At 35.9% G+C, this 27067-nt stretch overlaps 1 protein-coding gene and 1 pseudogene across 2 annotated transcripts in view; both read left to right on the top strand.

Moving 5' to 3' along the window:
* Positions 1-27067, top strand: part of CCDC7 (coiled-coil domain containing 7) — a 394100-nt gene that overhangs the window by 295151 nt on the left and 71882 nt on the right. Inside the window, exons 29-30 of the mRNA XM_032259671.1 lie at positions 4835-4942; positions 15423-15506. Coding sequence (XP_032115562.1) covers positions 4835-4942; positions 15423-15506 — 192 coding nt within the window. The remainder of the gene's footprint in view (positions 1-4834; positions 4943-15422; positions 15507-27067) is intronic.
* On the top strand, positions 16737-19458 carry LOC116537508 (annotated as a pseudogene). The gene has a single exon (XR_004263155.1). The product of XR_004263155.1 is annotated as a polypeptide N-acetylgalactosaminyltransferase 1 pseudogene (transcript).

Below are 27067 nucleotides of genomic sequence, written 5' to 3'. Positions count from 1 at the left end.
ATTTTCCTGAGTTTTTACAATTCTTGCATTTTTTTATATTGATGCCTGCACATTGAGCTCTCGCAGGTCGTTTTGATGGTGTTAGGTCTTTACTACTTAATATTAGAAGTTAATCACTGGTCTGCTCTTGCTTCTGAGTCTGGGGAAACTCAGAAGCAAGTGAAAACCGGAAATTAAATGCTGCACTGGAAATAAATCACTGCTCTATTGTTTTCAAGTCTATGGAAGACTTACAGTAAGCCCTGTAACTTAAACACTGCACCAGAGCTATGTTGCTGCCCTGCTGTTGTTCTTCAATCAATTACAAAATCTATTAATAAAAATAGTTTTTTTTTAAGTGAGCACCAGAACTTAATTTCCAAATATGTAGTTGTTTCCAGGTCAGGAGAAGGCTCGCCATGAGTATGTGGACTTTGTAGGGAATCCAGCCAGGAATTTTGTCCTTCCTGTGGATTGTGTCTTTTTCAGTACTATATGCCACCCACTTTACTCAATGTGGTATCTTCACTGATTGGAGCACAGAACAGCTACAAAAATTCACATGTCAGTCAATGCAATTAGAACCATCCCTTTTTGACCACAATTCATTGGACCAGGTTGTTCAGTCCTCCCTGCACTTTAAATGTTCCCTGGGACAGGTACTGGAGTGAGCTTCCTGTGAAGATGCTAAAACCAGTTTGGAGACTGAGCATTCACCTCCATTTCCTCCTCCCATCCTGGGAACTATATGCTAGGGAAATTCTTTGAGTGGTGTTATCCCTGTTTGCAGGAAGGGGTGACATCCTTTAAAGTGTAGATTATTCCTCTTACCAGTATCAGCTTTTCTTGATTCTGTGTGTCCAGGAAGCTTCTGCACTTCTCCCTTGAGTTTTCGTGAATTCAGGGTGGCAGTCTTGTCTTTGAATAACTTCTAGTTGTATTTTTTTCTAGGGGAAGTGATGCTAAGAGATCTTCTATTCTTCCATCTTGCTCATATCACTCTGTGCCTTCCCTAGTTATTTATCTTTTAGGTTTCTTTGTGATTGTTGCAATTTCTGTGCTTGTTTCTCATGCTGGTTAAATTATTATTAATTTTTAAACGAGATCTTCTAAAAATAAAGTGGTTAGTGGAATGTATATGTGTGGTAGATTGACGGAGGATGAGATTTTGTGGGAAAATTGATAGATTCTGTCTAGGCTTGCTGTCATATTATTAAATCTTGCTTTTTGTTTGTTTTTGTTTATTTTGTTAAAGAAACGATTGCAATTCACATATGTGTCTTTTATCTGTTTCAATTTGGCACTATCTTCCTCCTTTTTTTTTTTTATTCCATTTTTACTGTCAGCGTCCCTAAATTCTATTAGGAATCTATCTCAAGCAATAGAAATGGTTCATCATTGTGGTTTCTTCTTCAACTCTTCTTTCTTAGAACTCTAAATGTGATTATGATTAACACCAACAAAGCATATTAGGCATACCTTTCAGTGATGACACTTTGGAGGAAAACCTGTGTACTGTTGTAAGTTCAAGAAAGCATGACTCTTATCTTTTAGTATTCTCCAAAGCCTCCTGCCAGATTTCATGACAGTACTTTTAGTATCGGGGTCTATGGAAATTTGCTTACTTTTTTTCTTTGTTTCTGGGGCTTTTATAGGAAAAATGAGGGCAAAGGGAAGCTTTATTCTGCTGTCTTCTTATGGATTTAAAAATAAACAATAACCAGAGAATTTCCAAGATTGCTGTATGACTCTCTGAGTACTTTGGAGATTACTAAGAACACAGTTTAAATACCTATAATAACTCTCTGTTTTTAGAAAAAAAACATAATGCTGTAGATCTCAGAAGTGATTTGGTGAGGAATAAACATATATACTATATAATCCAAAATGGCTTTTCCATGGTCCTAGATCATAGAGAGATACATTGATGGGTAAATGATTATGTTTTCCAAAGTATTTCCAAGGTATCATTCCAATTAATATCAGTTATTGGCCCTTAAATTTCACCCACATGTTACAATTAATCCTTTTCTAAAGATGGATAATTTTCTTGTGGTACTAGCTGAAGATTTGTCCTTCAAACATGAGTATATAAGTCTTAAACTATCTGCAAACATTTAAAAATTTTGAAGATTATTGTAAATATCTAGATTCCTAGCTTCTTTGGGGAATTTAAAACACCTGAGAATATCTGTCATACTGTTGTAGTGGTGAGAATAATAGGTTTTTAAAATAAAACAGGCACTTTTCATTTCACCTTGCCCTGTAGGCCACCCCTATCATCACTATGCCCATTTCATTCACATTACACACTCAGTGTCAGTAGACATTTGAGTTTATTAATTGGGGAACAGATTTTGGCAACTAAAAGAACTAATTCATTCTAAGTTTTATATTTAGTAACTCTGTGACTTTCCACAGAATGCATAATATCAATAAGTTCTATTTCCCTCATCTGTTAAATGGAGATAAAATACTTATTTTCATCAATTACTATGATGATTAAATGAGATAATAAATGTACTTAGTATAATAGATGGCATATAGTAGCTATTTTGTAAGAATTTAAAATTATTTAACATATTTGTATTCAATTGAATAATTCATATGTTAAATTGTAAAGTAAATAAGGTTAGATCATTGAGAGATAAAATAATTAGTACTATGTACTATACTTCTGCCTCAAACAAAATGTTAGGGTTTTTTGTTGTTTTTTACTGTATGTACTTTTTTACTTTTTCAGTTTCTATCATAGAAGCAGGGGTACCTATGCAGATTTGTTACAAAAGTATATTGTGTGATGCTGAGTTCTGGGATATGACTGAACCCATCACCCAGATAGCATAATACCCAAGAAGTCATTTTATCCCTTCTTCCTCCCTCTTCTAGTATTCCATGGTGTCTATAGTTCCCATCTTTATATCTGCGTATACCCAGTGTTTATCTACTACATGTAAGGGAAGAGATGCAGTATTTGGTTTCCTGTTTTTGCATTAGCTTTCTTAGGATAATGACCTCTGACTATATCCATGTTGCTGCAAAATACATGAGTTTGTTCTTTTTTATGGCTGTATATTATTCCATGGTATATATGTACCACATTTTCTATATTCAATTCACCATTGATGAGCACCTACGTTGATTTCATATCTTTGCTATTATGACTGGCACTGTAGTGAACATATGGGATGCATGTGTCCATTTGGTAGAACAATTTATTTTCCTTTGGATATGTAGCCAGGAATGGGATTGTTGAGCCAAATTGTATTTCAACTTTTGGTTCTTTGAGAAATCTCCAAACTGCTCTCCAAGTGTTTAGACTAATTTATGTTCCCACCAACAGTGTGTACATGTCCCCTTTTCTTCACAGACTTACCATCTGGTTTTTTTATTTTTTATTTTTTTATTATAGCCATTCTGGGCCAGGCATAGTGGCTCATGCCTGAAATCCCAGAACTTTGAGAGGCCAAGATGGGTGGATCACTTGAAATCAGGAGTTGGAAACCAGCCTGGCCAACATAATGAAACCCCGTCTCTACTAAAAATACAAAAAAATTAGCTGGGCATGGTGGCATGCACCTATAATCCCAGCTACTCTGGAGGCTGAGGCAGGAGAATCACTTGAACCCAGGAGGTGAAGGTTGCAGTGAGCCAAGATCACACCACTGCACTCCAGCCTGGGCAACAGAGTGAGATTCCATGTCAAAATAACAATAATAATAATAATAATAATTGTAGCCATTCTGACTGCTGTGAGATGGTATCTCATTGTGGTTTTAAATTGCATTTCTCTGATGATTAGTGAAGTGGAGCATTTTTTCATGTTTCTTAGCCACTCGTTTGTCTTCTTTAGAGAAGTTTCTGTTTTTGTCCTTTGCCTTATTTTTACAATGGAGTTATTTTTTTGCTTGTTGGTTTAAGTTCCTTATAGATTCTAGACCTTTGTTAGATGCATACTTTGTGAATATTTTCTCTTATTCTATAGGTTGTCTGTTTACTCTGTTGATAGTTTTTTTTGTTTTGTTTTGTTTTGTGGGAAGGGGAGGAAAACACTGTCTCCAATAGTTTTGGAGATAGTTTTTAACTAGATTCCATTTGTCAATTTTTGTTTTTGTTGTAATTGCTTTTGAAGAGTTAGCCATACATTCTTTGCCAAGGCTGATATTGAGAAGGGTATTTACTAGGTTTTCTTCTAGGCTTGTGGTGGTTTGAAGTCTTACAAATAAATATTTAATCCATCTTGATTTAATTTTTGTATATGGTAAAAAGCAAGGGTTCAATGTCATTCTTCTGCATATGGCTATTCCAGCATCATTTATTGAGTAGGGAGTCCTTATTGCTTATTTTTTCTGGGTTTGTCAAAGATCAGATGATTGTAGTTATGTGGCTTTATTTCTGAGTTCTCTATTCTGTTCAATTGGTCTTTGTGTCCGTTTTTGTCCCAGTACAATGCTCTTTCAGCCCTGTAATGCAGTTTCAAGTCAGGTAGTATGATGCCGTTACATTTGTTCTTTTTGCTTTGAATTGATTTGGCTATTAGGGTTCTTTTTTATTCTCTGCATTTTAGAATAGTTTCCCTGAATTCTGTTAAAAATGACATTGGTAGTTTGATAGGAATCCCCTGAACCTGTAAATTGCTTTGGGCAGTGTCACCACTTTAATGATACTGACTCTTTCAATTCATGAGCATGGACTGTTTTTTCATTTATTTGTGCCATTTCTAATTTCTTTTGGCAGTGTATTTGTAGTTCTCCTTGTAGAGAGCATTCACCTTCTTGGTTACATGCATTCCTAGGTGTTTCACAAAATGTTGGTTTTTTAAATCAACTACTTTGGCACTCTATTATTATTACAGTTAAAAATGAAGGAGCCTCAGAACTTCCAGATACAGCAGAAAATCCTTCAGCAGTGTATCCATCAATTAGTGACCTAATAATTCAATTTGATTTAAACAAAGTGGTTGGTAAGTACAGATTTATGTTTGGATACAGTAGAACACAATCTAAGAATTAAAATATTTCAGCTGTACAGTTCTGTTAAAACAACAACAGGAAATTTAAAGAATGACTAGTCTTTCTCAACTTAGTAAGTTCATTCTACTGAATCTACATGCCAATTAATGTGTATCCTTAAATTATGTATTTTTACTCCACCAGACAACATTAATTATGTAATGTTTCATATATTTCCCTTTGCCTACTTATGAAATAAAATATATACAGGCTTTCTACTATTGTGAATTTTCATAATATAAATTGGATACTATATGAACGGTTGCTTGAGGACAAAATTGTCATTTCTTTATATATATATATATATACACACACACACACATATATAATTACGCTTTAGGTTTTGGGGTACATGAGAAGAACATGCAGGATTGTTGCATGGGTACATACATGGCAATGTGGTTTGCTGTCTCCATCCCCCCATCACCTACATCTGGCATTTCTCCCCATGTTATCCCTCCACAACTCCCTACCCTCTGCTGTCCCTCCCCTAGTTCCCCCCAACAGAACCCAGTGTGTGATGCTCCCCTCCTTGTGTCCATATGTTCTCATTGTTAAACACCTTCCTATGAGTGAGAACATGCAGTGTTTGATTTTCTGTTCTTGTGTCAGTTTGCTGAGAATTATGGTTTTCAGGTTCATCCATGTCCCTACAAAGGACACGAACTCATCGTATTTTATGGCTGCATAGTATTCCATGGTGTATATGTGCCACATTTTCCCTGTCCTGTCTATCATTAAACCAAGAGAGATCAGCCATTTTCAGCTCACTCACAGTGGGACGTCTTTTAATCCGTATTTCAGCTAACCAAGCAAATAAACCTTTAGAACCTTTTTTTAACTCCCAAGCTGCAACATTAAATGCAGAATCCCTCTTAGTGGGCCTAAATCAATAAATTCAGCCTGTTTCAACTTTACGTTCCTTCTACCATTATCCTCCACCCTGATGTCCATTCTCATGCCTGTGCTCCAGATTTCTGCTTAAATAAATTAGAAAAATCAAACAGTTCTTTTGGAGTGTAGAGCACCTCCATGTGGATTACACTTTGAACCTCACCTCTAGGGGCCTGCCAAGAGCCTAGTTATAAGTCTAGAAGCAAACAGGGCTGTTGGGGGTGGGTCAAGAAAAAAATCAGTATTGTATTGCCTGGCACCTGCCTCAAGGGAGACCATCACCGTTACCTCAGGCAGTGCAGGGTTAATTTCCTCAGACAAAAAAAAAAAAAAGGTTCATCAGAAGTTAGGAACTCAATGCCTCCGCCTCATCAGGGTCCTCCCATGTGTCCCCATTTTAAGTTGCATGGTCCCATTCTTTTCTATATATATATATATATATATATATATATATATATATATATATATATACTTTAAGTTCTGGGGCACATGTACAGATTGTTCAGGATTGTTACTTTGGTGTACACACGCCATGATGGTTTGCTGAATCCATCTCCCCATCATCTATGTTAGGTATTTCTCCTAATGTTATCCTTCCCCAGTAACACCACCCCCTGCTATCCCTCCCCTAACTCTTCCACCCCTAGCTCTCCCAACCCCAACAGGCCCCAGTGTGTGATGTTCCCCTCCCTGTGTCCATGTGTTCTCATTGTTCAACACCCACTTATAAGTGAGAACATGTGGTGTTTGGTTTTCTGTTCTTGAGTCAGTTTGCTGAGAATGATGGTTTCTGGCTTCATCCAAAGTACAATGAACTCATCCTTTTTTATGGCTGCATAGTATTCCATGGTGTATATGTGCCACATTTTCTTTATCCAGTCTATCATGGATGGGCATTTGGGTTGGTTCCAAGTCTTTGCTATTGTAAACAGTGCCACAATGAACATACATGTGCATGGGTCTTTATAATAGAGTGATTTATAATCCTTTGAGTATATACATATCCTTTGGGTATATACACAGCAATGGGATTTTTGGGTCAAATGATATTTCTAGTTCTAGATCATTAAGGAATTGCCGCACTGTCTTTTACAATGGTCGAACTAATTTACACTCCCACCAACAGTGTAAAAGCATTCCTATTTCTCTACATCCTTTCCAGCATCTGTTGTCTCCAGATTTTTTAATGATGGCCATTCTAACTGGTGTGAGATTGTATCTCAATGTGGTTTTGATTTGCATTTCTCTAATGGCCAGTGACGATGAGCATTTTTTCATATGTTTGTTGGCTGCATAAATGTCTTCTTTTGAAAGGTGTCTGTCCATATCCTTTGCCCACTTTTTGATGGAGTTGTTTGGTTTTATCTTGTAACTTTAAGTTCTTTGTAGATTCTGGATATTAACACTTTGTCAGATACGTAGATTGCAAAAAATTTTTCCCATTCTGTTGGTTGCCAGTTCACTCTGACAATAGTTTCTTTTGCTGTGCAGAAGCTCTTTAGTTTAATTATATCCCATTTGTCTATTTTGGCTTTTGTTGTCATTGCTTTTGGTATTTTAGTTATGAAGTCTTTGCCTATTCCTGTGTCTTGCATGGTATTGCCAAGTTTTCTTCTAGGGTGTTTATAGTGTTAGGTCTTATGTTTAAATCTTATTCTTTTCCAATCAATGTCCTCACTTTCACAATAGATACCTGGCGAGGCCGGGCATGCACATTTTGTTGCAGATCAACCACTCACATGATAAGAGCTTGCATCTGATTTTCTACAATTTCAGGGTTTTCTTTTCTACGGGAGGTAAGACTCTCACTTAGGGCAATCTTAGAAGATTTGAGGCTCAGTATGTGCTTCTAGAGCTGGGAGTTATATACTCCCTGTGTTCATTTTGCTTTATCAAATTGTCTAGTGAACTCAGGATCAACCAACCAACTTCATTACATTCCTTGGTTCTCCACATATGGTCAAAGGTATTATGTATAGTGTTGCTAAACTCCTTGCCTCTCACTGGCAATGAATCAGGAGTATCAAATACATTTATTTTGCATTAACTCTCCAAACAGTTCACACCAAGAGCTACCAGTGTTCTCCATACTATTAAAAGTAGAGTCCTTAGCATCTTTGGGTCTTATCTTATTAAGTGGGCAACTCCAGAAACCCCAAAACCAGCTAAAATACGAAATAGCCAACTAAAAATCTCCATCCTTAAAATTCTATTTCTCTAGAACCACTCCCAGTAACAAAATCTGTATTAGGGTTCTCTAGAGGGCAGGGCTAATAGGATAGATATATAGATGAAAGGGAGTTTATTAAGGAGTATTGACTCACTGAATCAAAAGGTGAAGTTCCTCAGTAGGCTGTCTGCAAGCTGAGGACAAAAAAAAAGCCAGCGCTATTTCCAAAACCTCAAAAGTAAGGAAGCTGACAGTGCAGCTGAAGGCCTGAGAGTCCCTGGAAAACTACCAATGTAGGTCCAAGAGTCCAATAGCTGAAGAACTTGGAGTCTGATGTTCGAGGGCAGGAAGCATCCAGCATGGGAGAAAAATGTAGGCTGGGAGGCTAAGCGAATTTAGTCTTTTCACATTCTTGTGCCTACTTTTATTCTGGCTGTGCTGGCAGCTGATTAGATTGTGCCCTCCCAGGTTGAGGGTGGGTCTGCCTCTCCTAGTCCACTGACTCAAATGTTAGTTTCCTTTGGCAACACCTTCACAGAAACTCCCAGGAGCAATACTTTGCATCCTTCAATCCAATCACATTGACACTCAATATTAACCATCACAGATATAACTATGTCTTTAAGAAACAAGATCAGCTCATGTACCCCAGAACTTAAAGTACAATTTTTTTAAAAAAGGTGAAATGTTAAGGACACTCTTAGGTTGAAAAGGAAAGAAAACAGTTGTAAAAAAAAAAGTAGGAAAAATACAGTGTAACCAATTGATTTTTTGTAAATCTTAAACCAGCTTTGTATAGAAAATGATGTAATCTTGTTAAATTACTTTGTTTTTTGCCTGTAGAAATAAGAACTTAACTTTTACCTATGAAGCACTCATCTCATTTCACTAGAGCCTTTGTCTCCTGGATGACTATTTCTAGTTTTCACTTGAATAAACTCTCTAAAACTGGAAAAAAAAAATAAAGAAGATAGAAATTTCTGTAGCAGCATAAGAATCTACATTTTTTTAAGTGTACCTGGAACATTTATTAAAATAGATTATTTGTTTAAAACAAATAATAAAATTGACAAACTTCTGATGAGGGGGAACAATAGAGAGAGAAGATACAATTTACTAATATTATGAATGAAAAAGTGGAATATTCTATACCCTACAGATATTAAAATACGAATATTTATTATAAATTTATATCAGTAAATTTGAAAATTTTGATTAAATGAACACATTTTTAGATAATCACCACATACCAATGGTAACATAAAAGTAGAATATCAAATTAAAATGGTCCTAAGTTTATTAAAGACATAGAATTTTTAAATTTTAAGCTTTTCTATAAATAAATTTTAGTTCTGGGCAACCTTAGTGGTAATTTTTCAAACACCTCTTCAAGAAATCATTCTAAACTAGAAAATCTCTTCTAGAGACTAGAAAATAACACTTTCCAACTAATTTTATAAAGTAAGCTTCTCTTTGATACTAATCCCTAGCAATGGCATTATATTACAGAAAAATATAGGAAAAATTTGCAATGAATATAGACTCAAATATTCATATTTACTTTTTAAGTTAGCAAATAATATCTTGTGATATATAAAAAGAAAAACATATTATGACTAGTCTGGGTTTGTTCCATGAGTGGCAATTTAGATTAACATTAGATTTTTTTACAGATTATTTATTTTATTGCTAATAATGTTTCATATTTATGAGGTACATGTGATATTTTGATACAGACATACAATGTGTAATGATCAAATCAAGGCAACTGTGATATCCATCACCTCAAACATTTATCTTTTCTTTAAGCATATATCAAATCTCTTCTAGCTGTTTTGAAATAGATGATAAATTATTGATAACTATAGGCACTATATGATGCTATTGAGCATTAGAATTTATTCATTCTATCTAACATACAGTAATAGAATGAATAAATTCTATTAACCAACCCCTCTTTATTTCTCTCACTCACCTACCATTCTCAGAGTCTGGTGACCACTAGTATACTCTCTACTTCCATGAGATCAACATTTTTAACTCCCACACATGAGTAAGAACATGCAATATTTGTCTCTCTGTGCCTGGCTTATTTCACTTAATATAATGTCCTCCAGCTCATCCATGTTGCTACAAATGATAATATTTTATTCTTTTGTGGCTAAATAATATTCCATTGTGTATATATTCTACATTTTCTTTAATTATTTTTTCATTGACGGATACCTAGGTTGATTCCATATCATGGCTGTTGTGAGTAGTGCTGCAATAAACACGATAATGCATATATCTCTTTGATGTCCTAATTTCAATTCTTTGGGATATATACCCAGCAGTGGGATTGCTGGATTATATGATAGTTCCATTTTTAGTTTTTTGATAAACATCCATGTTGTTTTCTATAATGATAGTATGAATTTACGTTTCCACCAACAATGCACAAAAATTCCTCTTTCTCTGCATCATTGCCAGAATCCATTATTTTTTGTCTATTTGATAATAGCCATGTTAACTAGGTTAAAATGATATCTACTTGTGGTTTTTATTGGCATTTCTCTGATAATTAGTGAAGTTCAACATATTTTTAATGTTCTGTTGGCCATGTTTGCTTTTGAGAAATGTTTCCAGTTCATTTGCTCATTTTTTAAATTGATAACTTGTTTGTTTTTGCTGTGGAGTTCCTTACATATTCTGATCATTAATTTCTTGTTAGATAGATAGTTTACAAATATTTTCTCTCATTTTTTAGGTTGTCCCTTTACACTGTTGCTTGTTTCCATTTCTGTATAGAAGCTTTTTATCTTGATATAATCCCTTTGGCCTATTTTGGTTTTTGTTGCCTGTGCACTTGAGGTCTTACCCCTTGGAAAAAAATCTTCACCCAGAACAATGTCCTGAAGCTGTTCCCCAATATTTTTTCTAGTAATTTTGTAATATCTGGTCTTAGATTTCAATATTTTATTTTTATTTGATTTTTGTATATTATGAGAGATAGGGGTATAGTTTTACTCTTCTGCATATGGATATACAGTTTTCCCAGCATCACTTATAGAAGAGACTATTCTGTTCACAATACATATTCTTGGCACCATTGTAAAAAATGAGTTGGCTATAAATGTATGGATTTATTTCTGGGTTCTCTGTTTTATTCATCTGTGTGTCTGTTTTTATGCCAAAACAATTCTGTTTTGATTACTATAGCTTTGTAGTGTATTTTGATGTCAGGTGGTATCATGTCTACAACTTTGTGCTTTGCTCAGGATTGCTTTGGTAATTTGGGGTCTTTTGTGGTTCCTTACAAATTTTAGAATTTCACTTCTATTTAAGTGAAGGATATCATTGGCATTTTGATAATTATATCAATAAATCCATAGAGAGCTCTAAGTAGCAGGGACATTTTTAAAAATATCAGTTATTCCAATTCATGAACATGGGATATCTTTCCAATTTTCCCTTTCCTCTTTAATTTTCTTTCATTTTTTTAAACTAGTCCAAGTGGAATTGGCTTTTTTATTTTTTTAATGTTGTTCACTTGGCATATAGAAATGCTATTGAATATTGTATGTTTATTTTGTATTCTGCAACATTGCTTAATTCATTTATCAGTTTTAAGTTTTTCTGGAGTCTTTAGGGTTATTCTAAATATAAGTTTATGTTGTCTGCAAACAAGGCTAGTTTATTTCTTGCTTTCCAATTTTGCTGCTTATTTTTTTTCTTGCTCTTGTCTACTTGCTCTGGCTAGGACTTCCAATATGTTGAATAAAAGTGGTGAAACCAAAGGGCACCCTTGGTTTGTTCTAGATCTTAGAGAAAAGTGTTAGCTGGGGTTTTTCATATATGGCCTTTGTTGTGCTGAAGTATGTTTCTTCTTTACCCAGTTTGTTGAGAGATTTTTATCATGAAGGAATGTTGAACACTAGCAAATGCTTTTTCTGCATCTGTTAAAATGATACTGTTTTTGTCCTTTATTCTGCTGATGTGTTGTATCACATTTATTGATTTCCTCATGTTGACTGTTCTTGCATTACTGGGATAAATACCACTTGATCATGATGTATTATCTTTTTGATGTGTGGCTAGGTTTTGTTTGCTGTTATTTTTTTGAGAAGTTTTTGCATTTATGTTCATCAGTGTGATTGGTCTGTAGTTTTATTTCTTTGTTGTGTCCTTGTCTCGTTTTGGTATCAGTATGATGCTGGCCTCAGAGAATGACTTAGGCAGAAATTCCTCTTCAGTCTTTTGAAATCCTTTGAGAACAATTGGTATTCTTCTTTAAAAGTTTGGTGGAATTCAGGAGTAAAGCCATCTGGTTCTGGGCTTTTTATGTTGGAAGACTTTTTTATTATTGATTCCATGTAATTAGTCGATTTATCTGTTCAGGTTTTCTACTTTTTTGATACTATATTTTTATGAATTATTTATTTATTTATTTTATTATACTTTAAGTCCTGGGATACATGTGCAGATTGTGCAGGTTTGTTACATAAGTATACACGTGCCATGGTGGTTTGCTGCATCCATCCCCTGGTCATCTGCATTAGCTATTTCTTCTAATGTTATCCCTCCCTGCAATCCCCCAACCCCCTGCTATGCCTTCATTAGACCCCTCCACCCCATGGCAAGGACTTCCTGACTGAAACACCAAAAACAATGGCAACGTAAGCCAAAATAGACAAATGGGATCAATTAAACTTAAGAGCTTCTGCACAGCAAAAGAAACTATCATTAGAGTGAACCAGCAACCAACAGAATAGGAATAAATTTTTGCAATCTACCCATCTGATGAAAGGCTAATAACCAGAATCTATGAAGAACTTCAACAAATTTATAAGAAAAAAACAACTCCATCAAAAAGTAGGTGAAGGATATGAACAGACACTTTTCAAAGGAAGACATTTATGCACTCAACAAACATATGAAAAAAAGCTTATCATCGCTGGTCATTAGAGAAATGCAAATCAGGTTTTTTACTTCCTGGTTCAATCCTGATAGGTTATATGTGGCCGGTAATTTGATCATTTCCTCTAAGTTTTTCAATTTGTTGGTACAAAGTTGTTTATAATAGTCTCTAATGATGCTCTGTAATTCTGTGGTATCAATTCTATTGTTTCATTTTTTTAATTTTTATTTGTGTGATTTTTTTTGTAGCTGACGATTTGTTGACTTTATCTTTCCAAAGAACCAATTTTTTGTTCCCTTTTTAAAATATTTTAAAATTTCAAGTTCATCAAATTTGCTCTGATCTTTATTATTTCTTTCCCTGTACTAAGTTTGGATTTGGTTTGTTCTGAGTTTTAATCCTTCAAGTTATACCATTACATTGTTTATTTGAAATCTTTCTACTTTTTTGTTAGAGGCACTTATTGCTATATAATTCCCTGTTAATAATGCTTTTGCTGTGTCCCATGGATTTGGGTGTTGTGTTTTCATTTTAATTGATTCGAAAATTTTTCATTTCCTTCTTATTTCGTTGACTTATTAATAAGGGCATGTTATTTAATTTCCATGTTTCTACAGTTTTCAGTGTTCCTCTTATTGATATCGCATTTTATTTCATTTTAGTTTGAGAAGATAACTGATATGATTTTGACTTTTTAATATTTGTTTAGACTTATTTGTGGCCTAATATGTGATATTCCATGTGTCAAAGAGAAGAATGTGTATTCTGTACTTGATCTTAGCCGAAAGGCCAAGAAGTGATGAGAATGTATATTCAGTAGTTGTTGGAGGAAATGTTCTGTAAATGTCTGTTAGGTTCATTTGATATCCAGAGCAGTTTAAGTTTAATGTTTCTTTGTTGATTTTCTGTCTAGATGATATCCAGTGCTGACAATGAGATGTTGAGGTTTCCAACTATTGTTGTATGGGGGACTCTCCCTCTCCTTAGCACTAATAATAATTTCTGTTTATTACTGGGGTTCTCTAGGGTTAGCTTTGTATATGTTTATAATTGTTATATCCTCTCTCTGGATTGATCTCTATATCATTATATAATAATCTTTTTGTCTTCTTTTTTTAAATTGAAAGTTTATTTGTCTATTGTAAGTATAGCTATTTCTGAACTCTTAGTTTCCATTTGTGTGCATAATCTTTTTCGATTCATTTGCTCTATGTGTGTCTTTACAGGTAAAATGAATTTCTCATAGGCATCATTCAGTTGCTTCTTGTTTTTTTTTTTGGTATCAGTTCAGTCCATCTATATCTTTTAATTCAGGAATTTATACCACTTACATTCAAGATTGTTATTGATAGATAAGAACTTGTTCTTGTCATTTTGTCTTCTAATTGCTTTGTCTGTGTTATTTTCTTTCTATGTTATTTCTTAGTTTTGTAATGTGGTGGCTTTTTATATTCACAACATTTGATTTCTTTCTTCTTTTCATTTGTGTGTCCCCTCTTCCACTGTGTTTTTGATATGCTTTGGAAGTTTGTCCCTTCCTACCATGTTTACAGGTTTCTAGCAGGGACATGTGCTTCTGGAACTAGATTTCACTCACAAAACTTCAGTCCTAGTAGTTGATTTTAGTTCATCAATCCGAATCACTACTTTCTAACATAAATTACCCCTTAATAACTTTCAGGTATTTTTCCTATTATTGAACATGGTTAGTAGTTTCTAAATCCAACAAAAAAGTCAAATTATGTAAAAACTCAAATGGAAAAGTACCCAATTTTACTTCTCGTATTTCTGCAAATTTAATCATATCCTAAGCTACGAGGTCCACATGCTAAGAGGACCTAAAAGGGCATGTTTTCCTCAGTCCACAAGATACCTTATTATTTTCCATCACTGATGCTTACTTAGTTTATAATTAAATAACCTAAAAATTGCATTAAAATATTTCTGAATGAGTCAAAGAGTTTCTGTATTATAATAATTTCCTGTGATTATGAAGATCACCATTTTTAAGTTCCTAGGTGAAAAAAATGTTATGTTTCATCTTACCAGGTATATCAATGTGATTCAATGTAAACTTTAAAGTCATGTTATTATCATGACTTTAATTCTGTAGGATGTTTTAATTTTGCATTAGAGATAACATTGTATGGGAAATGCATTGTTAAAGTATTGTGAGGCATCAGTTTGTGTCACAACTTTGTTATTACCTGGATATGTGGTCTTGGTCAAATCACTAAACATCTCTATGACTCAGTATGCTAAGGCTTATATGATTGCTAACAGATCTTCCACTCCTAAGTTTGGTGATTTGGCAGTTCAGACATTTCACTGTAACTTTTATTCATTAATAACAAAGGCCAACTAATCTAATACACACACACACACACACACACACACACACCCCTACCTCACATTCCTATGTAAGGATTACCTTGCAAAGTATTTTTAAATCTATTTATTTCTATAGAGACTGATATAGAAAGCTTGAAGGGTGCTTTGGGAAGACGCTTATTAAAGGATGAATTCAAGACACAGTTAAAGAGTTTTCCTGGTAAGAAAAATATTTTCAAGTCTAATATTTCTCATTTATTTTTGTCCTTTAAGTGTGTATCTTGAATAGCAAGTGCACCCATTTGTTAATATGATATGGGCACAGGTTCTCATGAATACCCTCCCATATTTGGTTGTACTCTAGAACATATTTACTACAAATGTAAAGCTAACTAGATATTATTACTTTTAGGACTCATCCACTTAGAAAGTCATCCAAAATAATATACTATAGTGAGCTTAGAATATATTGGGACAAGTATGTCCAAAGGTCTTCTAGTCCCTTTCCATTTACAGTTTAAATAGAAAGTTACTTTAAATTTGCAAAAGCAGAAAGGCTTTCTGATGAGTGCAGTAAGTAAAGGAAAAGGACAGTTATTTTATTATTACCAATTCCGTCTATACTTTAAAATATCAGGCATAGTGATAATCTTTCAGCTACGGCAGAATCCTTTAGTTGTGTAATATAGTTCAGAGATTATACTACTGCCTTTAGTACAGAAGTAGCAGTGTTAGGCAAAACACCCTTTGATCTCTGGTGTGATACAAAGGAAGGCAGGCAAGTTAACAGAGAAATAAGGAAAAGACATATTCAAAGGGAGACTCTCTAAAACCACTGTCATCCAAAGGTGATTGCTGCATGCCCAATGCTGTTTTATTGGCGGAATAACATTAGAGGCTTCACATTGCAGGATGTATTGAACCATTCTTGCATTGCTATAAAGGAATACCTGAGACTGGGTAATGTATAAAGAAAAGAAGCTGTACAGCTCAGGGAAGACCGCGTTCCAGCGGCCTGCGGGGCAGCTCTGCGGCCTGGGCCCAAAGCGCGGAGCATCCCCCAGTGAGCAGCCGTGGCCGACGCTTGCGAGGCCGGGGGCGTAGGCAGGGAGGGGCAAGTGCGGCTGAGCCGGGGCAAGCGCGGTGGAGGCGGGGCCCGGGCCGGACCCGCCCATCCGCCTGGGGAGCCTCCGGCAGTGGCCTAGGAGGCAGCAGGTGGCCGGCAGCTGGAGAGTAGCGCTGGCGCTGTGTCCCGCGGGACAGCACTGCGACCGCCTGGGCCACCCGGAGGAGTGCTTGCTGTCCACTTCCGTGTACCAAGCGAGGGTTTGAACGTGATTTCTGATGAAACCAAATTGGAATAATTTTCATGATCTGTGTGTGTGTGTGTGTGTGTGTGTGTGTGTGTATACAGTTTTTTTTTTTTTTTTTGCATTTGACTTTAAGTGTCATGAGAAAATTTGCATACCGCAAGGTGGTCCTAGCCACCTCCTTGATTTGGGTACTCTTGGACATGTTCCTGCTGCTTTACTTCAATGAATGCAGCAAATGTGATGAAAAAAAGGAGAGAGGACTCCCTGCTAGTGATGTTCTAGAGCCAGTACAAAAGCCTCATGAAGGTTCTGGAGAAATGGGGAAACCAGTCGTCATTCCTAAAGAGGATCAAGAAATGTTGAAAGAGATGTTTAAAATCAATCAGTTCAATCTAATCGCAAGTGAAATGATTGCACTCAACAGATCTTTATCAGATGTTAGGTTAGAAGGGTGTAAAACAAAGGTATATCCAGGTAATCTTCCTGCAAGTGTGGTGATTGTTTCCACAATAAGGCTTGGAGCACACTTCTGCCAACTGTCCATAGTGTCATTAATTACTTACCAAGACACCTGATAGAAGAAATTGTTCTAGTAGATGATGGCAGTGAAAGAGACTTTTTGAAAAGGATTTTAGAGAGTTATGTGAAAAAACTAAAAGTACCAGTTCATGTAATTCGAATGGAACAACGTTCTGGATTGATCAGAGCTAGATTAAAAGGAGCTGCTGTGTCTAAAGTCCAAGTGATCACCTTCCTGGATGCTCATTGTGAGTGTACCGTGGGGTGGCTGGAGCCTTTCTTGGCCAGGATCAAACATGACAGGATAACAGTGGTGTGTCCTATCATCGATGTGATCAGTGATGATACTTTTGAGTATGGCACGCTCTGATATGACTTACGGTGTGTTCAGCTAGAAGCTCAATTTTCACTGGTATCCTGTTCCCCAAAGAGAAATGGGCAGAAGGAAAGGTGATCAGACTCTTCTTCTTAAAACACCTACCATGGCAGGAGGCCTTTTTTCCGTAGACAGAGATTACTTTCAGGAAATTGGAACATATGATTCTGTAATGGATATCTGGGGAGGAGAAAACCTAGAAATTTCCTTTCTGATTTGGCAGTGTGGAGGAACTTTGGAAATTGTTACATGCTCACATGTTGGACATGTGTTTTGAAAAGCTACACCTTACACATTTCCAGGAGGCACAGGGCAGATTATCAATAAAAATAACAAATAATTTGCAGAAGTGTGGATGGATGAATTCAGGAATTTCTTCTATATAATTTCTCCAGATATTACAAAGGTAGATTATGGAGATACATCATCAAGAGCTGGTCTAAGACACAAACTACAATGCAAGCCTTTTTTTTTTTTTTTTTTTTTGGTACTTAGAGAATATTTATCCTGATTCTCAAATTCCATGTCACTATTTCTCAATGGGAGAGATGAGAAGTGTGGAAATAAATCAGTGTCTAGATAACATAGCTAGAAAAGAGAATGAAAAAGTGGGCATTTTTAATTGCCATGGTATGGGGGTAATCAGGTTTTCACTTAGACTGCCAACAAAGAAATCAGAACAGACAACTTTTGCTTGGATGTTTCCAAATTTAATGGCCCAGTTACAATGCTCAAATGCCACCACATAAAAGGCAACCAACTGTGGGAGTATGATCCAGGGAAATTAATCCTAAAGCTTGTGAACAGTAATCAGTGGCTACATAAAGCCATAGAAGAGAATAGGCAGGTGCCCAGCATTAGAGACTGCAGTGGAAGTTGGTCCCAGCAGTGGCTTCTTTGAAATATCACCCTGCAAGAAATATTCTGAGACCAAATTTTTTTAAAAATGAAAAAAATGAGGATTGACTAGGGTACCTCAGCATACATTTCTGCCACATTCTTAAGTAGCAAAAAAGGAAAAGTGCTTTCCTCCTCTGCAGGATGTAATGTTTATCAGCTACTAAAACTTAGACTTCTCTAGCTTTTCACTAGCAATGAACAAACCTTCCTGTCCATGGACGTGAACCTGCATAGTAATCAGACTGTGCACACTGATATTTACAAGATTGAAAGAATCTTTCTCCAAAAATCATGGCAAAGAATATTGAGACAATAAAAAAATCAACAAAATATGCTTTCTGGAGAACTATACCTTTTATGGTTTGCTTGCACATCAGTAATTTCTGCTGCACATGCTGTCATAATGAAGAGATGTCCAAGATTTTTTCCTCATTAGAACTGGTAGCCAGTATATTAAATATTGATATAAAAATAAAAGAACTGGAACCCGATACAGAATCATGAAAACAACATTTTTTACAACAGCAAACTACATTAAACAGGGTTTAAAGGAAATTAGAACTATGAGAAGTACAATTTGTTAGTGTATCAAATTTCTATATAGATTTTATACTTCAGTGGGGAAAAATAACTGATTCCAATGACATTCATTATGTTTTTATCTGTGATAGTCATGGATGCTTTTATTTTTCTTGGGATGCTGAAATTGAGCTAAAAAAAAAAAAGGCTGTTTGAATGTAGTTTTAATTTCTCTCTACAGTTTTTTTCTTTGGTTTGTGGGCTGTTGGAATTGTAATTTTTAATTGCCTTCTAAAAAAATGGGAATTTAACATAATGTCTGGCCTCAACTGAACAAATTAAATGTTTCAGTTGCTCTTGGGTTAACTGGCTTATAGATTTACGTGTGCATACACACACACACAAATTTCTTATCACATTTTAAACTTCTTAACTTGACCCACCTGATTATGCTTAATACCCAAGATCCACACTACTTTACCACAGATTTGTTTTCACAGCAATAAATCTTCACTTCTTTGTTTATGATTCCACTTAAAAAAAAAAAAAAGGCTGTACAAGCATAGTGCCAGCATCTACTTGTCTTCTGCAGAGGCTTCAGGGTGCTCTTACTCATGGCAGAAAGTAAAGCAGAACAGGCATGTTACATGTCAAGAGCAGGAGCACAAGCAAAAAGGGGGAAGGTGCCACACACTTTTGAACAACTGGATCTCAGAAGAACCCATATACTATTGTGAGAAAAGCACCAAGCCATGGAGAGGGATCTGCCCTTGTGACACAAACACCTCCCACCAGATCCTACCTCCAACATTGGGGATTGCATTTCAACATGAGATTTAGACAGGAAAAACATACAAACCACATCACAGGGGAAAGAAACTTCAGTAAATAATCAAGACAAATCACAGGTCAAATAAATAAGCAAACAATAATAACATGCTTCAGGAAGAAGAGGAGAAAATCAAAATCAAGAGTTGCTACATTATATGTCTAAATTGTTCAGTTTTTAGCATAAGATTTTGAGTTATTCTAGTAAAGAAGAAAGTATGACCCATATAAGAAAATTAGGCAACAAAAACAGCTTATGAGAATCCTAGCTGTTGGACTTAGCAGACATTGACTACAAGGCAGTTATTATAAATATATTGAAATAAATAAAGGAAATCATTCTTTAAAAAGAAAAGAAAGGTATTATGACAATGTTTTATCAAATAGAAAATATAAAGAGATATAAAATATTTTACAAAGGACTACATGGAAATTGTTGTGTTAAAAAGTACAAAAACTGGAAGTAAACATTTACTGGAGAGGCTCAAGTACATTTGAACTGTCTGAAGAAAGAATAAAAAACTTAAAGTATCACAAACACTAGAAAGAAAGCAGAGAGAAGGAAGATGTGGATGAAAACTTTTCAAAAAAATATTTAATGATAAATGAGTCTACAAATCCAATCTCAATTACTTCTAAGTAGAATAAACACAAGGAAATCTATAACCACACTCATAGTAACAATGTTGAAAGACAAAGAGAAAGCAGCAAGAGAAAACCAATGTGTGATATAAAAGGGAACCCCACTAAAATTAAAAGCTGACTTATTAGGAACTATTAAGGTATTGGAACAGTACATTCAAAGTGCTAAATAAAGAACTGTTAACCAAAAATCTTATATCCAGCAAAACTATATATTAAACATGAAGGTGAAATAAAGATATTTCTAAGTAGACTTTTTTAAACGAGAAAATTTATTCCTATCAGAACTGCTTTCCAAGAAATACAGAGCTCTTCAGGTTGAAAACCATTGACCTCTGACACTAATTTGAACCCATAAAATGAACATAGGTTAAAGGAATTCCATAACTCTGAAAGATTATATAAATGCATATTTCATCTTCTTTCTACTCTTAATTGATATAAAAAGCAATTAGATAAAAATATTTACAGAATTTTATTGCTGAGACTTTAAAATATACACATGTAATATATTCCAGAATAGTAGCACACGGGCAGTAGTTGAGAGAAATGATATATTAAAGTTAAAAAGAACATCTGGCACTCTTTTCAACACACACACACACACACACAAACACACGTACAATATTTGGGAATTGATAATCAGATTTCAAATAGATCATCTAATCAGGAACACTAAAATTCACCAGATAATTAACAGGAAACACCTGAGGCATAGAAGGAATGGAAAAGGGGGCAGCTGACCTAACTAGGATTGATGTAGTCCAGAGAGGCTCCCCGGTTTGGGAAAAGGGTGAGAGGTCCATAGAAGTCCACATTCCCACCACAGATTCCTGCAATCCTATCCATGGGAGAACCAACCTTACACATCCTGGCCAGTGGCATTGCTCTAGAGAGGGACCTCATGCTGAGTCACACACACCCTGACAACCCAGCAGATGTGACATAGTGCCTTTTTTTTTTTTTTTTTTTGAGACAGAGTCTCACTCTTTCACCCAGGCTGGAGTGCAGTGGCATGATCTTGGCTCACTGCAACCTCTGCCTCCTGGGTTCAAGCAATTCTACTGACTTAGCCTCCCAAGTAGCTGGGATTACAGGCACATACCACCACGCCCAGCTAAATTTTGTATTTCCACTCTTAGAGCCCTACTGACATCCCCCTGCATCTATGCAGTGTGCTGCAGAAGTGCAATCCGAGTTGGGCCTAGCAGTGTGACAGGATCCGTAGCACTGAAGTGTTCAACATGCTGGGGAATGGGTGGTACAGCACACTGAAGTGGTTGCCCTGGGATAAATGGAGCTGAAGTATGCAGTGCCCAAAACCCGGAATACGTAAGTCCAATGCCATTGCTGCAATCCTGCCCCCATAATTAGGAGGACTACCATGCACTTGCATATGCCCTAAGGACAAGCTCTCATCTGTCATCATCACCAGAGGCTGAAGCATGTGCTCACCAGAGCCTGAGAACCACTTTCCTGGGACCTCTACCACTGAGACCAACTCAATCCTATCCAGTGGCAGGACCACCACACAATTGCATGCACCCTGAGGACAAACTCTCCCTACCAACTGCCATTGCTGTTAATGCCACCCAGGCACACCACTTGGGGTCCTGGGGATATCCTCACCCTGCCTGCCACAGCATGCACCCATGCATACCATTGGGGGATATGAGAACCAGCCCTCTCAGCCTGCAACCATGTCTCAGTGCCCAAAAATGCCACCTAAGGGGTCTGGGGATTACCTTGCCCTATCAGTTGCCCTGGGTATGTATGGACACCAGAGAACTTCACAACTGACCCAGAAACCTGCCACCAGCACCAAAGCATGCCACCCAAAGGCCAGGGGCTCATCCTGCCCCATCCACCATGACGGGCATCTGTGCACTCTTCTTTGGTCCTGGAGGATGAACTCACTAGCCAGTTGCAGCCACTACTAACACCAGCGCATGCCACTTGGGAGCCTGTGGGTTGTTTCACCACTGTGACTTTTATTGTCTACATCACGTACACTGTCTAGGGGCTAAAGGACCCACCTACCTGCACTAGGTAGCCAGCACTCAAGCAGCCACCTAAAGGCCCAAGAATTAGCCTGCCTGGACTCACAAATCCTGATGCTCATGTATCCTGATGCTCAAGGATAGGCATGATCAGCCATTGCTATCACCAATGAGGCCAAGGACTGACTCACTTGGGGTCCCTGTCCCCAGCAAAGCCTCACAACAGCATCCACTAGCAACTGTAGCCTAAGCCATTGAGGAAATGGCAGTCATCACTGACACTGTTTATAGCTGAAAAAAATTATACAGAGGCTATATACCACTGCGTATACCCAGATTGAAAGGTAAAGTGCCCAACCCAAGGGAGGCATGGTGACTCATGCCTATACCCCAGCACTTTGGGAGGTGAAGGTGGCAGGATCACTTGAGGCCAGACATTTGAGGCCAGCCTTGGTTCAAGACCAGTGAGATACTGGTCTTTTTTTTTTTTTTTTTTTTTAATTTAAAAACTGCCCTATCCAAACAACAGCATAGATAGCATCTTCAGGAAAAAGTTTTGCTCTGTGAAAGCCAATCCACAAAATTGAGAGAAGTGACTATTAAATGAGATGACAGACATAAGTCTCAAGAAACATGAAAAAGCAAGGAAATGTGACACCTCAAAAACAATAATTCTTCAGCAACAGATTTTAGTGAAAAAGAAATTAATAAAATACCTGAAGCAGAATTGAAAATAATGATATTAAAGAAGCTCAATGAGGTAGAAGAGAACACAGATAAACAATACAAAGAAATCAGCAAAACAATTTTGAAATGAATGAGAAATTTATTAAAGAGATAGATATCATTAAGAAAAGAGTTAAACAGAAATCCTGTAATTCAATGAATAAAATAAAAAATACATTCAAGATCTTCAACAATTACTAGGTCAAGCAGAAGAAGAAAAATTCAGAACTTCAAGAGAAGTCATTTGAAATAACACAGACAAAAGAGAGGGGGAGATAGAGAAAAAAAAGAATAAAGAATGAAAAAGAATGAATAATGCCTATGTGACATGGAACATCATAAAGTGACCAACGTTTCGAATTGTGGGTGTTCCGGATGGTCAAGAGAAAAGGTATATAAAAACTATTTAATAAAATAACAGCTGAAAACTGCCCATATCAGCAAGAGATTTCCAAATAGACACAACCCAAAAGATTTGTACAAGGTACATTATAGTCAAACTGTCAAAAGTAAAAGAAAGAGATACAAGTCACATATAAGGGAACTGTTATCAGACTAACAGTGTATTTCTTAGCAGAAATCGTACAGGCTAGGAGAAAATAAGATGATATATTCAAAGGGCTGAAAGAAAACAGGCAAGAATAATATGTTCAGCAAAGTTATTGTTCATAAATGAAGGAAAAATAAAGTATTTTCTAGACAAACAAAAACTGAAGGAATTCATCACCATTAGGCTGGCCCTACAAGAAATGCTTAAAGGAGTACTACACTTAAGCAAAAGGATATCTACCTTCATAAAACTGGTTGTGCAAACACACAAATGAGGAAGAAAAAGAACTCAAATGTTACTATGACAGAAAAATCACCAAACTGCAATGACAAACAACACAATTGAAAAAAGGAACAAAGGATAAACAAAACAACCAGAATATAAGAAAACCATAGGAATAAGTCCTCACATAATGATCTTGAATGTAAACAGAATGCCTGAATGGATTTTAAAAACATGACCAAACTATATACTGCCTATAAGAAAGTCACTTCACCTGTAAGGCAACAGATAGACTGGTAGGAAGGGAATGGAAAAAATATTCCATGCAAATAGAAACCAGAAGTGAGGAGGAGTAGGTGTACTTATTTCAGATAAAATAGACTTTAAGTCAAAAACAATAAAAAGAGACAGGATAATTAGATAATTATAAAAGAATTCAGAAAGAGGATATACGAATTTTAAACTTATACTCACCCAACATTGATACATCCAGATATATAAAGCAAATATTACATCTAATGTGAGAGAGAGACTCCAGTAAAATAATAGCTAGAGACTTCAACATCTCATTTTCAGCATTAGGCAGATCATCTAGACAGAAAATCAACAAAGAAACATTGAGCTTAAACATCAATTTAGACCAAATGACCCTAACAGATAATTACAAGTATTTTATTCAATAGCTGCAGGACACACTTACTTCTTCTCATCAGCACATGGAACATTCTCCAGGTTAGATCATGTGTTAGGCCACAAAAGAAGTCTTAAAAATTTTTAAAAATCAAAATCATATCAAGTATCTTGTCAGACCATGACAGATTAAAACTAGAAATCATTAACTAGAGGAACTTTGGGAACTGTATGAACACATGGAAATTAAGCTAAATGCTCATGAATGACCATTGACTCAATGAAGAAATTAAAAAATAAATTTAAAAATTCTTGAAATAAATAAAAATGAAAACACAACATACCAAAACCTATGATATATAACAAAAACAATGCTAAAAATGGAATTTTATAGCAATAAATACCTCCATCAAAAAGTAGAAAGATTTCAAGTAAATTAACAATGCACCTCAAGAGACTAAAAAACCAAAAACAAACCAACCACAACAAAAATTGATAGAAGGAAATAAATAAGAATCAGAGCAGAACTAAGTGAAATAGATACTTAAACAAAGGACCAACCAAATCAAAACTTGGTGTTTTAAAAGACAAAATTAATAAAACATTAGGTAGACTAACTTATGAAAAGATAGAAGATACAAATTAACAAAATCAGAAATGAAAAAGAAGATAGAACTGATGCTGTAGAATTACAAAACATCATCAGAAAATATTATGAACAACTATATGCTGATAAACTGGAAAATCTAGAGGAAATTGATAGATTTCTGGACACATATAGCCTACCAAGATTGAATTAAGAAGAACTAGAAAACCTGGTTACTGGGTACCACAAACATACTGTTAGATACAAAGAATAAGTTCCAAAGTTCAGTAGCAGAGGAGATTTATTATAGTTGACAACAATGTATTTTATATTTCAAAATAGCTAAAAAGAGGCCTAGAAATGTTCTCAACACATAACCAGATGGCCTCACTGCCAATTTTTCCCCAAACTTTCGAAGAACTACCACCAATTCCCCTCAAACTATTCCAAAAAATTGAAGAGGATGGAATTTTCTGTAACTCAATCTACAAGGCCAGCATTTATTCTGATACCAAAATCAGACAAGGACATAAAAAATAAATAAAATTACAGGCAAATATCTCTGATGAATATAAACCTAAAAATCCCCAACAAAATGCCAGCAAACCAAATTCAACAACATATCAAAAAGATAATACACTGTGATCAAGTCAGATCTATCCCAGGGATGTAAGGGTGGTTTAACATATGCAAATCAATTAGCAAGGTACATCAACAGAAAGAAGGACAAAATCATACAATCATCTGAGTAGGTGCAGAAGAAGCATTTGATAAAATTTAACATTCCTTCATGATAAAACTCTCAACAACCTAGGCATAAATGGAACATCCCTCAAACTAATAAAGTCCATATATGACAAACCCACAGCTAACATCGTACTGAATAAAGATAAATCATTGAGGTGTGGCTGGGCAAGATGGAGCACACCTGTCATCCCAGGCAGGTGGATCACTAGGTCAAGAGATTGAGACCAGCCTGACCAACATGGTGAAGCCCTGTCTCTACTAAAAATACAAAAATAAGCCAGGCATGGTGGTGGGCACCTGTAATCCCAGCTACTTGGGAGGCTGAGGCAGGAGAATCACTTGAACCTGGAAGGCAGAGGTTGCAGTGAGCCGAGATTGTGCCACTGCACTTCAGCCTGGTGACAGAATGAGTCTTCATCTCAAAGAAAAAAAAATTGTTGAGGTGATAGATATCCTAAATAACCTGACTTGTTATGCACACTGTACATATAACCAAATATCATGTGTACCCCATAAATATGCACAAACGCTATCTATTAACAAAAAAGAAAACAACAAGATGTGGTAACCTGAAACCACAGGAAAAAATTAATAGAACCAGAAATTATAAATAAGAAGGTTAATATAATAGCTAATTGGAAATATGTACTTCTTGTCTCAGATTTTTTAAAAAGCATAAAATTATATACAGAAATGATTATAGCCAGGCACAGTGGCTCATGCCTGTAATCCCAGCATTTTGGGAGACAGAGGTAAGCAGATCACAGGTTCAGGAGTTCAAGACCAGCCTGGCCAACATGGGGAAACTCCATCTCTACTAAAGATACAAAAAAATTAGCCAGGCATGGTGGTACACACCTGTAATCCCAGCTGCTTGGAAGCCTGAGGCAGGAGAATCACTTGAACCTGGGAGGCGTAGGTTGTAGTGAGCCAAGACCGCACCACTGCACTCTAGCCTGGGTGACAGGGCCACAGGGCACTACTCAGTCTCAAAAAAAAAAAAAAAAAAAGGAAAGAAAGAATTATAATAATAACTACAACCCTGTCTTTATTATTTACAAATGCATTATGGATAACAATAGCACAAAAATGGGAACCGGGAATACAGCTATATAAGAGTAACTTTTCTATATTTCACTGGAATTTAATTAGTATAAATCTAAAGTACTTTTTAAAATTGACTGTGATGGTGGTGACAGACATTACTGAATGTATTAAAATCC

The sequence above is a fragment of the Sapajus apella genome, unplaced genomic scaffold (assembly GCF_009761245.1).
Source record: "Sapajus apella isolate SASKATOON/1434 unplaced genomic scaffold, GSC_monkey_1.0 scaffold111, whole genome shotgun sequence".
Taxonomy (NCBI): Eukaryota; Metazoa; Chordata; class Mammalia; order Primates; family Cebidae; genus Sapajus; species Sapajus apella.
The sequence above is the reverse complement of the archived record's forward strand: the minus strand, read 5'-3'. Positions and strand labels throughout refer to the sequence as shown.